Raw genomic sequence first — 14,122 nt, forward strand, 5'->3', positions numbered from 1 at the left:
AAACCTAACTGATTTTATTTACTTATTATGGAATGTTTTTATTGTTATAGTGCAAAATTTTATTTACCCCTATATAAAGTTTTACCTCGCTTCCTGATTTGGAGACGAAATTTATTTTGTTCCATGGCAACTTATATTGATGAATAGCCTATAAATCAATCATAAATTAACTACAGTGCATAAAGTGAATTTGCAAAGTCGAGTTGAAAAGAAGATTACGTGGAAAAATCTTATTAAAGTTCTATTGATTGTGGAAATTTTTACTTTCTGACGGATAAAGCTTCTTTGAGAGCTAAATCCTAGCACTTTTGCATAGTTTTGCTGCCCGGGAATCAATCCATCCACTTGATGTGGCTAAATAGAGATCAGTCATGAAATGCGTTGCTCAAGCGCACACCCCGAGAGACGAAGTAGCCCAGTTGGATATTAAGTCGGGTGCTTAACCATTGAACTAACGCTGATTAGCTTGACCAGAGAGTTAGTTCTGTCGTATAAAAATATAAAAAAATTGTAGGCCAAAGATAATCAAACAATTTCGTTTGTACGCCCCTTAGCTCAGTGGTCAAACGCTGGACTCGATAAAGCGGCGCTGGTTCGGCTCTCCGAGTGTGCGTTAAGCAATGCGTTTCAGAACTGTCTTCCATTTACTGTGTAGGGTAACGGCACCTAATGGATGAAATAATTCAGACAACAAAATTTCAACAATCGGAAACTTTACTGCGCTCTACCAATATCGGTAACCGGTCCTGTGTCAAAAGCCCAACAAGCACGTGTGGGAAACTGCCAGGAATAATCTATCAAAAGCTTTGTCAGTCCGAGGTTAATGATTTGAAACCAAATCAAATCAACCGAACAACTGAATCTTATCTCGATTAAAAATGCAAGTCAAATGCTTTCTCAATTTAAGGTCAAGCATTCACAATTAAAACATTATTTTCAAGATAATTTAAGCCTGCCATAGAAGTTACTATTTAACCAGACTTATTTTTTTCATTTGTAAACTAAAATAGGAGTAAATAATATTCCGATCACTTATTCTTCTATCTATAGAAATAAAATATACTGCTTTCTTTAGTTTCTTCAACAAGCATTTGCTGTTTCATTAACGCTAAAAAAGTAACCACAACAACTAACAACATTATTAACCTACCTAAAGTGTTTCCCTACAATTGTAACTTGATTTCCGCAAATTATATCGAGAAACAGTAATGACGAATACAGACTCAATGTGGCTATTCGGTTATGGATCTCTTTTGTGGAATCCAGATTTCGAGTACGACGAACAAATTGTAGGTTTCGTACAAGGATACAAAAGAAGATTTTGGCTCTTCAATGAAACTCATAGAGGAATTCCAGGAAAGGTAAATAAGTTATTGCATTACTTGGCTTAAACAATTTTATGTTTTAAAGTTTAAAACAATTTTATAAGATTATAGCTTATCATAGTAGCAGGTTATTTATTTTGCATTTGATTGGAGTAGTCTACTGGTGTGGAGATCTGGAACCGAAACTGTAGTTTCAGAGGCTTGACTTTTCTCCAAAGAGTTAAATCACTTCTAAAATGCACTTTCTATCTTGTTGTTCCTACACTCTTAGTTGGCGGATATTGCAAATAGGCCTATTGTCGTGTTAGCTTTTGACTAGAAGCTTAGTTAAAACAGAAGGCCATAGGCTGCCGCCATAGCCTACTATAGCCTTAGACTAATCGTAAAAAAAAGACTATGGTAATAAAGTAGGCTACTAGAAACGAAGTAGGCCTATAGCGGAGTGCTAGGCTTACTTGTTTTATTCTTCAAATTGTTTCTAAAGTATTTTTACTGCTGGAATATTATGGTGGCGACTGACTAGTGGACCGTATGGTCGTTTCCTTGTCTCACTATCAATAGGCCTAAGGAAACAAAACTTAAACATAGTAGTAGTATCGTTGTTTTATTTCTCTTCTGTGTTTTGTTGTTTTGGTAAAATAAACAATTGATTGATAGTCTTTTATTATTTCAGCCTGGGCGTGTTGCAACGCTTGTAAAAGACCTAGAAAAACGTGTTTGGGGAATCGCTTACAAGATTTCCAAACATTGCATCGATGACGTTCGCCGTAAGCTCAGCAAAAGGGAGAGGGATTATATGGCAACCACGCTCTCATTTCATCCTAAAGAAAGTGGCCAACCAGTTTTTGACATTACACTGTACATTGCTTCACCAGAACATCCTAATTTTGGTCCAGCAAGCGACGTCGAGATAGCAAAAAACATTTACGGAGCAGTTGGACCAAGTGGCACTAACATCGAGTATTTGCTTAAACTTGCTCACTATGTGCGAGAGAACATTCCAGAAGATCAAGACACTCATTTATTTACATTAGAACATTTAGTGACGCACGCTTGTGGTGACCATCTCTGTCCATCTGCACCATCCACAAACCATCCACCAACAGCTGCTTGAAATATCACAAACTGTGCTTTCCATTGTAGTCAAGTCTACGTAAAATAGAATTGAAGTAACCAGTAATAGAAGTGCGGTAGACCGTAGCGTTGACAAGGTGGTCTAGAAAGTATAACTTTGGACTCGGACCCGGTATAATGTTATAGGCTGCAACCTTTCTAAGGGGTCTGGAAGCTTAAAAAAACCACGTCGTATTCGTTGCATCTTTCTGAGAAATGTCTTAGTTTTGGGTCAAATCTCATTGGTGGGATTGAATGTGATATTTCAAGGCAGGTACGCTCTCAGTACTGTGCTGCAAATAATGCAAAATTTTATTTTTGTAAATGCTCACCCGCTGTAAAAAACATCGTATTTCGTTCTTATTGTATGTCGTTTTACGCATCCCAGTTGTGGAACAAGTTTAGATCTTCTGGTATAAAACGATTACGTGTTGCTTACAATGATTCTTTCAGAATATTGCACAATTTGCCTCGTTATGTCAGTGCCCGGAAATATCAAGTAATGAATAATATAACAACGTTTGATGTTTTATTGAGGAAAAACATGTTTTCGTTTATTAACCGTTGCATAGGCTACACTCCTCAAATCGCTTTATATCAGACCTGATGTCATCTGATTGTTTTTATCGTTTTGAATACTTTCAACTCTTCCAACGCTCATTGTATGTAAATTTGTAACAGTAGATGTTTAATGAACTCAGACGACATCCAAGGTGGCTCTCTGTGACCTTTGTGCATTTGCAGTTTGTGTATTAGCCTATTTCGTTTTGTTTTGAATGGACAGCTTTGTCTGACGCAAATAAGTAATAGTAATGATTGGAATCGGGCTCAAATTATCCTGTCAACGTCCCAGACCTGGCACTGGCAGCAGGTTTTTCACTGATTGTTTAAATAGTGTGATTTCGTGTTATCACTGAAATTGGCACAATGGTAGAAACCGCTTTTCATGACACAAACCTGGGAATAGTTTGTTTCATTTCGTGACTAACAAGAAGAAGATTAGTTTTGTCTCATGTATATTAAACACTGGACGAACCACATGTGGAACACGGAGTGGCAAAATCACACCTCCACGCTCCGTGACTTCATACCCGACGCCGATCCCCGTCCACCAGGGATGTCCCTCGCAAGGCTTGCGTGGGCCAGGCTTAACCGCCTGCGAACTGGCGTCGGCCGCTTTCGTTCGGACATGCACAAGTGGGGCCTGGCTCCTTCATCAGAATGCGAGTGTGGTGCCACGGAACAGACCGCAGACCATGTTATCCACCACTGCCTAACCCACCGGCCTCCACACGGTGCGCATGGTCTGAGAATCCTGGACGACGAGACTGCTGAGTGGCTGAAGATTTCCTGCCCTCCAATCTAGCCTGGAAAGATCGCTCATACGCCATCATCATCATGTATAGTAAAGTTGTTTTTATTTTGACCAGTACAATGACTCTGTAGAATATTTAGAAGACACTTGGAATACTAGCCTATATTTCAAGTGGTTCCGATTTCGAACAGATGTCAACATTCACGGAAGACCTACTTTGTTTTTTATTATTAAGTTTGGTTTTTCTCGTCTTTTATTATATTTCTTTGCCTTAAATCTACTGTGACTTTGTATTTCATTACACATGACTGAAATTGTCTAAAAGTACTTTTGAACGAGTGGGATGGTTCGCACTTGCACGGATGAAAAAAATTGTAGCCTTATACGGTTGACAAACGTGGTACAGATAGCATCTGGCTGATTTTTACTTTTTTTTAATGTGTAACAATTCAAATAGACCTAATAATGTGTTGCTAGCGATGGCCGTGGGTATTTGATGCACGTGCTCAAGCACATACTGGTACCCCGAGAATCAAACCACCGCTACATATTCTAGCCGCTAGCGGGTTTTAAGAGCAAAGTCGTGTGCTAAATCTAGGCGCTATTGACATATTCAGTAGGCCACCATTCTACAAAAATGTGGATATTGAAAAATCTAAAGACGGTAACCAAATTCTTCTAGTTCTGCAGGGGTGCTAAGCAGTGCTGCAGGCTATTCGTAAAAAAAGCACAAAGTAGACTATACTGCCAGATTTGCCAAAATGATAAATAATACATAACTTGCAAAATGCTAATCTTTATTCTACCATAACATGAATTATCAACATCAAAATTGGACGAGAGGTACAAAATTGTTTATTTTTCTATGAATACATTCCAAAAAGCCTGCCGAGAGAAATCTATATCTTTATCCTCTCTACAAATTTGAGATATGTAGTTGTCAAGAATCAGTAAGGATAGCATGGGCACTCTCTTTGGAAAGCCAGAGGGTATAGCCTACTATAGTTGCTCGAAAAAGCAGAGAATATACTGCGTATACCGCTGTATACCCTCGAATACAGCACAGGTTCTAAGTTTTTTTTATTTAAGGTTTATAATCCCAATGCAGGGGTTCCAGTTTTTTTTTTTTAACTTAAATGCTTATCAATTTCAATGCAGGGGTTTAAGCATTTTTATTTGGATGTTTAATAATCCCTGATAATAGCAGAAATGTTGCTGCCGTAACTACGCTCCAATGACACAGAAATAACGAAATGAATCTCAAGGAATTTCTTTATTAGTGAGTCCAAATTGCGGAATAGAGTCTCAAGATATTGTATTATTCGTGAGTTCGATTTGCAGAATTAGATGGCCAATTTTTGAATTGTCGATTTTTAAAATGAATAAATTTTGAACTTGGAAATAAAAATAATGTGTACAAAACTTGTTTGTGTGGAGGTAGCCTATATAAAGCACTTTCAGATATTAAAAGAAAAGGCAAGTAATTGCGTAATTTAAAATTTGCAAATTTTAATAATAGGCCTATATTTACGATTGTAGAACAACAAGAGAAAACTCATGGTAAAATTTCGTCATAGAGGTGAACAGTAGGCTACAGATATTGAATAGTTGTTTTTTCACAATAACTTGAAACTGACGCTATTTCTTAAAAGTTATTGTTGATGAAATCACAGATTTGATGTCGTAATATAACGTCTTGCTAAAACAGAGAAAATTGAAAGTCATTGTAGCGCCTGCGGTTTTTCTTACAAGTCCTTGCGTCTAATAGCCGTTGAGAAATCTGTGTCTGTTAGGAATTTGAAATGCTTGAATTTGTGCGTTGCCTTAGAATTTGTAGGCCTACCGCTTAGTAGGGCTTGATATAACCTACTTATCGGCCTAGGCCTACGTAGTTTTACATCGTTGTAGCGTTATTCCCGTTATGCATATCTGCCGCAATGCCTGAAGCATTCTAATCTAATCACACTGCGCTTCCTTAAAATTAACCACTTAGTGCTAAAACAAAAAGTCAGTAGCCTATCATGGTTTTTGTCAGTCAATTGGGTGGTGTGTTCTTGTCACGATTTCTTTCTATCTCTTACCAGGAAAAAGACTTGGAAAGGTTCAATGACGTAGTTTAATGGGTTAAACCGAAAAGCAGTCAATTAAATGTCGAATAATTCTACTAGCGAAATGATAATCTGACTTCTTGAAGAACTTTAACGAACGGCTTCTCAAATAACTCTAATTTCTGCATCAACTACCAATCCACAACTCATAGCACAACTCTCATAATCAACTCATAATAATCTCATAATAATCAGAATAAACATTACACAAACTACACCACTATTTATATAGTTGGTTGTTCAGTCCAGTAACTTCGAGAAGGTAACGTAGTATTGCATCACACGAACTCATCGTCGGTCACGTAGCATTTAAATGTAAACAACAGAAGTCTCTAGAATGTCACGTAGGGCCGAAGGTTGTAGAAAACACGTTACATAATACAGATTTCGTCATCAGAGGTTACTTTAGGTCAATACCCGATAATAACACATCGCTCAAGAATTCCATAATGAAAACAACACATTCTGTCAAGACGCAAAGCAGCCCGACGCGAGGCTTTGCACATTGATTGTGACATACGCCCCCCCTTAAAATATTGTTGCAAACAATATAACAACACAATCAATACAAAACACACCACAAAACAATTAATTACTCAATAAATCAATTCTCATAAGTCCATCGTTGCATGATCTACCAACGATAACTTTTCTCAAAACAATAGTCATGTTTTCGGCGAAAGTCTCCAACGTCCTCAACATCTTCAGTGCATCGGCGAGCGAGATGACCCATCTTCCTACATCGGAAACACCTCCTCTCCGGACAGTCCTTGGCGAGATGACCTTCTTTATGACAATTGTAGCAAGCCTTTTCATCAAAAGGGCAGCTCCTGGCTATGTGTCCAATCTCCCCACATCGGTAGCAGTGGTTGTCACGGCAACGTCTATTTTCCGAATGTCCGCCGTCAGCAACGCACTCCCTGGCGAAGTGTCCGCGTCTACCGCATCTATAGCAAACTCCAAATGGTCGTCGCCTGCCTCTCCTCCTCGGTTCATCGCGCTCGTAATATCCGTCATCGTGAGATCGTTGCTGATTATCTGCAGAACAATCTCGAGCAAAGTGACCATTCTTGCCACAAGAATAACAAGTAACTTCAAAATTTCTCTCAATAACATTTCCGATTATAAGATCAATTAAAGATTTTTGTAAACATAACGCTTTCACAGTCCCACTACAATACGGAGTTTCGATATATATCTTCGCTAACGGTCCTTGGATTGAAGTGTTATTTATCGACATCACAATTCCAGTTTTTCCCATTAACTGACTGTCTTTCACCAAATCTCTCCTCACTATTATACCCGTAGAACTAGAATCACGTAAAACTTTTACCTTTTTGTCTCCAACTTTTCCATCCACTACTGGCAGGTAATCTTCAGGTATTATTTTTCCGCAAACATCTTCATCCGGATTCTCCTCGTCAAGCTTGGGTTCAGGAATCATTAACGCACAACCGCATCGATAAACGTCCGTGTCTTTATCTTTTCCAGACTGATTGGATCGGGAAAACGACTTGTCCTTGCATTCCTTCGCTTCGTGTTCTTGCCTATTGCAACGATTGCACCACTTCCTCGATTCCTGATGATCTCTGTTAGTCTTCTTCCGGCAGTTAACAGACTTATGACCTAAGCCATTACAATTAAAACAACGTACTTCTCTTGGAACAGCACCTTCTTTAAAATTATTTGTTTGCTCTTCGTCATTATCGCATGACAACGTTTCTTCAGTCGACAACTTCTCATCATGAGCAACTAAGTACTGTTCTGCCACACTGGCTATTTCTTCTAGATTTTTTGGACTTCTCTCCATTAGATAAACAGACAGATCTTTTGAACATGAATCTGTGAATTGTTCCTTAACTATAAGGTTTGCCAATCCGTCCAATGATTGTTCGGCCCCCGAAAGTTCAAACCACTTTAACAAAAGGTTTCTTAAACGTTCAATAAATTGACCTGGGCTTTCGTGTCGTTCAGGCTTTGCCTCACGGAATCTTTGACGGTATCCATGCTCGGTAAAATTGTATCGCTTTAACAGAGCTAACTTCAATCTGTCGTAGTTCATGGCTTCTTCTTGCGAAAGTCTTGAATATACATCAAGAGCTTGTCCCGATAATAACATGCTTAGCTGGGTAGCCCACGTCGACTTCTCCAACTTGGCTATTGTAGCATATCTTTCAAATCTTAACAAATAACTATCCAACTCATCTTTTTCTTCAACAAATGATGGCAAATCTGGACGTCTAACTTGCGTCACAATAACATCTCGAGCATTATCATTAGTAGAATTAGATCGCTCACCAATGTCCAGCTTTTGTCTTTCTAATTCAAGTTTTAACTTTTCCAATTCATATTGCGCTCTTCTTTCTTCAGCTTCTGCTTCGCGCTGCGCTTGTTTCTCTTCAGCTTCTGCTTCGCGCTGCGCTTGTTTCTCTTCAGCTTCTCGTTGAGCTTGTTTTTCTTCAGCTTCAGCTTCGCGCTGCGCTTGTTTCTCTTCAGCTTCTCGTTGAGCTTGTTTTTCTTCAGCTTCGCGCTGCGCCCGCTTCTCCTCTGCTTCGCGCTGCGCCCGCTTCTCCTCTGCTTCGCGCTGCGCCCGCTTCTCCTCTGCTTCAGCTTCAAGTTGTGCTCGCTTTTCCTCAGCTTCAAGTTCTGCTTTCCTTATTTCACGAGCAGCTCTTCTATCTTCTCTTTCGTCAGCTTCTCGCTGAGCTTTTTGGGCCATTATCTTGTGATACTCTTCCATCACAAACTGAGACTTTTCATTGTCACTCAGCCCCATTCGTTCAGCCATGCTCCGTAAGTCTTCAATCATCTCATGTTTGACGGCATCCGCCATTTTGACAGCTTGTTGTTAATTTATTATTCTTTCAATAAATCTTTCGGTATTCTTCGGTTTTTCGGTTATCTCCTTTTTCGGTATTCCCGGACGAGCCCCCAGAATGTCACGATTTCTTTCTATCTCTTACCAGGAAAAAGACTTGGAAAGGTTCAATGACGTAGTTTAATGGGTTAAACCGAAAAGCAGTCAATTAAATGTCGAATAATTCTACTAGCGAAATGATAATCTGACTTCTTGAAGAACTTTAACGAACGGCTTCTCAAATAACTCTAATTTCTGCATCAACTACCAATCCACAACTCATAGCACAACTCTCATAATCAACTCATAATAATCTCATAATAATCAGAATAAACATTACACAAACTACACCACTATTTATATAGTTGGTTGTTCAGTCCAGTAACTTCGAGAAGGTAACGTAGTATTGCATCACACGAACTCATCGTCGGTCACGTAGCATTTAAATGTAAACAACAGAAGTCTCTAGAATGTCACGTAGGGCCGAAGGTTGTAGAAAACACGTTACATAATACAGATTTCGTCATCAGAGGTTACTTTAGGTCAATACCCGATAATAACACATCGCTCAAGAATTCCATAATGAAAACAACACATTCTGTCAAGACGCAAAGCAGCCCGACGCGAGGCTTTGCACATTGATTGTGACAGTTCTTTTAGTAATTTAGTCAGTTCACCACGGATTCTTTATCTTGGAAGTCACGGTGTCAATTTACAGTAGTTAGGCTATGGTCAGTGATGGGCATTATCGGCGATAGTTTACCGGCGATAATTATCGGCGATAAATTTTTATCGCTTATCGTTATCGCTTAATTATTTTTTCAGTTATCGTTTATCGTTAAAGGCAATATTTGATTATCGCCGATAAATTTTATTTCGGATCAACACACAAGTGGAAAAACCATGAAAAGTAATATTTTTACTCGCCACCTAGTTAATGAAACTAAAATTAAAGCCAGTTCTTCTTCAGTGCCTGAAGTGTGTGTGCACAGGTCGTTGTCAGGAGAGGGGGCACGCCCCCCTGCAGCCAGGGCCGGATTAACCATTAGGCTAATAAGGCTATAGCTTTAGGCCCTGGAAAAATTCGGCCCTCAATTTTTGAAAGGCTGATAGTGATACAGAATCAGTAACAGTACAGTTTTTGCTTAAAAACGAATGACCGAGTTGAGCCAATACATATGAAGAGCCCATTTCCAAAACCACGTAGGCGCCACTTTTACCGAAATTGAGTTTAGAGCAGGGCTTTTCAACCTGGGGATCGCAGGTCGCGAGCCGTTTTTCGGAGGTTTGCGAGGCGCTTGAAATTTCAATGTAGGGGAGAGTGGGGAGGTTTGAGCCACTGGGAGGTTTGAACCATGGCTGTTATTGCGGATACCATAAAAGTAGAAATGACGTAACTATGTCTGTAGACAGAGGAAGTAAAGTGATTCCAAAGCATGTCTACGTTAGAGCGATAGCAGCAGCGATTTTAGCGCAAGCAGGTTAGAACTTGTTTTCCTTGCAAAAAGTAAATTTTAGGAATTTCAGTTTGTAGCTGCATGCCATCTTCGCTGTTTTACTTAGGCAATAGTTAATACTACCATGAGTAGTCCTATCTAAAAGGTGTTTAATGATGCTGGCAAATGCTCTGTAAGTGAAAGATTTAATAGCTGATTAGACAAGTTTCTTAAAATGGTGGCAACAGGGAGGTTTGAACCAGTTGATTCGGGAGGTTTGAACCGGTGGCTCAAACCTCCCAGAAGAAAATAAGTTTTAGTAGCTTCTTCTGAAATAGTTTGCGGTCTGTAGTAGTCAATGTATTGTAAGTCTAGTGCTTTAGTATGCATTTGGCTACTTATAAATAGGCTATACAGTCTATGTTAACTGTAGTAATATTGCGAATTGCTTACACAGGGTATTCCTATTGGCCACAGTAAATTACAAGCATTAGTTGAATTTAAGTTTTTATTTCCATCACTATGCCTCGCAAACATGTTAGAACTACAAGCCACGCATCAGCCACTCGTGAGGAGATGTTGCTTGCTTTGGAGGAAATAAAGAATGGAATGTCGATCAGAGAAGTTGCCAAAAGAAGACATATTAACAGGACCACTTTAGGTCGCTATTACAAAGAGTGCAATCGTCCTGGATCTGATAATGGTAGACTCTCAGAAAACATTGGCTATAATAGAACGAAGGTAAAAAGTCTGGTGTTTCCTTGGGAGTTGGAAAGTCTGCTCGCACAGCACATAAAAGACCTGGACGATAGATTTCACGGACTCACACGCACCAAATGCCGTGAGTTGGCTTTCAGTTTGGCTGACAAGAACAACATTCAGATGCCAAGTAACTGGGTGGTTTCTAAGATGGCAGGTTTGTTTTATTTTAAGCCTATGTTGTTTAAAAATTGAATGAGACTGTTCACCAGGCATTTAATTCAATAACATGATACGCTCTTCTGGTGTAAAATAAGCAAAACTATCACAAGGTGTTTTTAGTGATAATCTGCATTTATTTTCCGACGTTTCGTTAATCAGACACGATTAACTTGTTTATTAATTCTGTGTGGAAAATTGTGTACGGTAGCACATTGTAGATCACATTGGTTTGTTTTTTCGACATTACTCAACACACACCACCTCTCAATTCTTTCCCATAAACTTTTGCAGGAATTGACTGGTTTGAAGGTTTCAAGGAGAGACACCATCTGACATGTCGTAAACCAGAAGCGACGTCTTTAGGAAGAGCGACAGCTTTCAACAAAACAACTGTTGGGGAGTTTTTCGACAACCTTGGAAGAGTTATGGACAGGTCTCGTAACAATAGCCTAACATTGCTTTGTACTTAGCAATTCTTATGATCTGAAAAAGGCTTCATTGTATCGTTTTGTGTTTTAGGTACAACTTTGCTGCAAGTAGAATATACAACCTTGATGAAACAGGTGTCACAACCGTGCAAAGACCAAATCATATCGTGACAACGAAAGGAAAAAAACAAGTTGGTTCTGTGACATCTGCAGAGAGAGGAGAACTTGTAACAGTTGTATGTGCTGTCAGTGCTTCAGGTGTTGCCATTCCCCCCATGTTTATCTTTCCAAGAGTAAGATATAAGGAGGAATTTGTTAGACATGGACCAGCAGAATCCATTGGAGAAGGTACCAAATCTGGGTGGATTAACGAAGAAAAATTTTTGGTCTACTTGAAACATTTTGTGAAGCATAGTGGTTGTTCCCCCTCTCAACCTGTCCTCTTAATTCTCGACAACCATGAGTCTCACGTTTCTTGGGAGGCTGTGGAGTTTGCTGATAAAAGTGGCATTGAATTGCTGACTTTGCCTCCTCACACTTCTCACAAACTTCAACCGCTTGATAAATCAGTGTTTGGGCCATTTAAAGGCTATTACAACCAGGCTGTAGATGGATGGATGCGAACCTACAACAACAAAACTTTTCGGATTTATGACATTCCACAATGCGTTAAGGAGGCTTTTTTAAACGCTATGACGCCAAGGAACATCACTTCTGGCTTTGCCTCTACAGGAATATATCCTTTTAACAAAAGTATATTCACAGACACAGATTTTGCCCCATCACTTCTGAGTGATAGACCAAATCCCCAAACAAGTACCTCCCATCAACCTGAAGTGAATGAAGCTAATGTTATGGCCGCAGTTCCCAACACTATTGCTAACCGATCAACTGATAATGCTTATTTCTTTGAAGGTGCGACACATTTACCCGTATCTTCATTGCAAGATCTCGAGGAATATCACGCCTCAGAAAGCTTCATACCACCCAACGAAGTTATTCCATTACCATCAAGCAAAACCCCAAGAGTTCAACGCAAAAGGAAACGAGTAAAAAGTCGGGTTCTCACAGAGACTCCAGAAAAACAGGCAATAAAAATTCAGCACGAAGAAAGACGTGCAAAGCAGGAAAAATTGCTCAGAAGAAAACAAAAAATTATTAGACCAAAGCCAAAGAAACCCCCCACAAAACGTGTGCTAGCTCTTAATGAAAGCTCAAGTTCTGATGAGGATGATGCAGTTCCTTTGGACGATATGTCAGACACAGCATCAGAGAGTGGAAGTAGTGTAAATGAAGAGCAAAATCCCAAAGAACTTGCTGTAGGAGATTTTGTTGTTGTTAAATTTAATACCAAAGAGAACACACGTCATTACATTGGCAAGATAGATGACGTGGGCACAATCGACGAGGAGCCTGAAGCTCGCTTCTTGCAAAAGGTTCCATCTACAAATAAGAGTGGAAAGCCATCATTTACATTCAAAGAAAATGATGAAGGGTCTTTTCCACGAAGCGACATAGTAAAAGTTTTACCCAATCCACAAAAAGCGGGAGGAACTGCAAGAAGGGAGAGCCATTTTATATTCAATTGTTGCCTGAAAGAGTTCAATTTGGAATGATAACATATTGATGTTGACAATGCTTAATTACTCTTACGAGACAGTTGATTGACAGTTACTGGTCGTTGTTTGTGTTGCATGTTTTTTATTATTTTTGTACTTATACCGCTGTAAATGTTTGAGACATCTTTTTCATGAAACAATGTGTATTTATCCAACTTTGAAAAGGTGGGTTAAATTACCCCAGTGTGGTTCAAATCACCCTTTTGAGTGGTTCAAATCACCCCAACCCAAGGGTGATTTGAACCACTTGAGAACTTTCTGAAAATACTTTATATTTTTCGTTGTAATAAATTTCATTTGCAAATTCACTTTGGGCTTGCTCAAGTACATCCTAGACTTGGATGTCATGCAAAAAAATTGCTGAAAAATTGAATCCTGAAGCAGACATTAGGAATATTGAGAAAAGTGGTTCAAACCACCCCACCCTCCCCTATTGTTTTCAATTCTTTTTTGCCAGAAAAGATTAAAAACTGTGTTTTTTCTCAATCGCCCATTCCTCTACTTGAGGTTATTATATCGTTTAAGCTTTCAGACATTGCAAAGGGCTTTAACTATAGGAAAGCATTCGATGTTTTTCACCAAGTTCTTGTAGGCTACGTTGCTTTGTGCAGACTAAAGTTAACCAGTACAGTAACAACGCTATGGTGAAAAAGCAAAATTATGTAGAATCCTATGCAAAATATACATTTCTCAGTATCGTTTTCAATGGCATTGAAAAACAATAGTGTCGGCTATTTTGTTTGTAAGTTCTTTCAGCAACAGGTGCACCCATTGACGGTGCACGCAAGTTGAAAATATGCAGCACCAACCATCTCACTGAAATTAATCTAAACAAATCCATAAAAGATTGCTATAAATTCATCCGGTGAAAGTGCGAAAACGTAGATTATTCTCATTATTTTTTCTCCTATTATCTAGCTCAGGGGTAACCAAACATTTTTCTCTGAGGGCCGGATTGCTGCGAGATTAACAGCTGCGGGCCGGATGCAAATTGCGAAAA

The 14,122-nt window shown here is 39.2% G+C and overlaps 3 protein-coding genes across 3 annotated transcripts; 2 read left to right on the top strand and 1 right to left on the bottom strand.

The window, feature by feature from the left end:
- Nucleotides 1-1,103: 1,103 nt before the first annotated feature.
- On the top strand, nucleotides 1,104-4,280 carry LOC145784480 (putative glutathione-specific gamma-glutamylcyclotransferase 2). The gene is made up of 2 exons (XM_082596305.1): nucleotides 1,104-1,361; nucleotides 1,999-4,280. The coding sequence occupies exons 1-2, from the start codon at nucleotides 1,209-1,211 to the stop codon at nucleotides 2,437-2,439; spliced, it is 594 nt and encodes a 197-aa protein (XP_082452431.1). The 5' UTR covers nucleotides 1,104-1,208; the 3' UTR covers nucleotides 2,440-4,280.
- Nucleotides 4,281-6,560: 2,280 nt separating this feature from the next.
- Nucleotides 6,561-8,686, bottom strand: LOC145784811 (uncharacterized). The gene is made up of 2 exons (XM_082596654.1): nucleotides 7,195-8,686; nucleotides 6,561-6,899 (listed from the first exon to the last, which is right to left on the bottom strand). Exons 1-2 carry the CDS (start codon nucleotides 8,668-8,670, stop codon nucleotides 6,696-6,698), a joined length of 1,680 nt encoding a protein of 559 aa, XP_082452780.1. The 5' UTR covers nucleotides 8,671-8,686; the 3' UTR covers nucleotides 6,561-6,695.
- A 1,363-nt stretch (nucleotides 8,687-10,049) lies between these two features.
- LOC145784456 (uncharacterized) lies at nucleotides 10,050-13,234 on the top strand. The gene is made up of 3 exons (XM_082596273.1): nucleotides 10,050-11,070; nucleotides 11,367-11,508; nucleotides 11,595-13,234. The coding sequence occupies exons 1-3, from the start codon at nucleotides 10,677-10,679 to the stop codon at nucleotides 13,117-13,119; spliced, it is 2,061 nt and encodes a 686-aa protein (XP_082452399.1). The 5' UTR covers nucleotides 10,050-10,676; the 3' UTR covers nucleotides 13,120-13,234.
- Nucleotides 13,235-14,122: the final 888 nt, after the last annotated feature.

Source organism: Aplidium turbinatum, chromosome 15 (genome assembly GCF_918807975.1).
Source record: "Aplidium turbinatum chromosome 15, kaAplTurb1.1, whole genome shotgun sequence".
NCBI lineage: Eukaryota > Metazoa > Chordata > Ascidiacea > Aplousobranchia > Polyclinidae > Aplidium > Aplidium turbinatum.

What these genes read in the sequence shown, in the direction of transcription:
- LOC145784480 (XM_082596305.1), top strand. Translation starts at nt 1,209, where the DNA reads ATGACGAATACAGACTCAATGTGGCTATTCGGTTATGGATCTCTTTTG. An exon ending in ATAGAGGAATTCCAGGAAAG is followed by an intron (nt 1,362 to 1,998) that starts GTAAATAAGTTA and finishes TTATTATTTCAG; the next exon opens with CCTGGGCGTGTTGCAACGCT.
- LOC145784811 (XM_082596654.1), bottom strand. Translation starts at nt 8,670, where the DNA reads ATGATTGAAGACTTACGGAGCATGGCTGAACGAATGGGGCTGAGTGAC. An exon ending in GAAAAGTTGGAGACAAAAAG is followed by an intron (nt 6,900 to 7,194) that starts GTAAAAGTTTTA and finishes ATTGTTCTGCAG; the next exon opens with ATAATCAGCAACGATCTCAC.
- LOC145784456 (XM_082596273.1), top strand. Translation starts at nt 10,677, where the DNA reads ATGCCTCGCAAACATGTTAGAACTACAAGCCACGCATCAGCCACTCGT. An exon ending in GGTGGTTTCTAAGATGGCAG is followed by an intron (nt 11,071 to 11,366) that starts GTTTGTTTTATT and finishes AAACTTTTGCAG; the next exon opens with GAATTGACTGGTTTGAAGGT. An exon ending in CTTGGAAGAGTTATGGACAG is followed by an intron (nt 11,509 to 11,594) that starts GTCTCGTAACAA and finishes TTTGTGTTTTAG; the next exon opens with GTACAACTTTGCTGCAAGTA.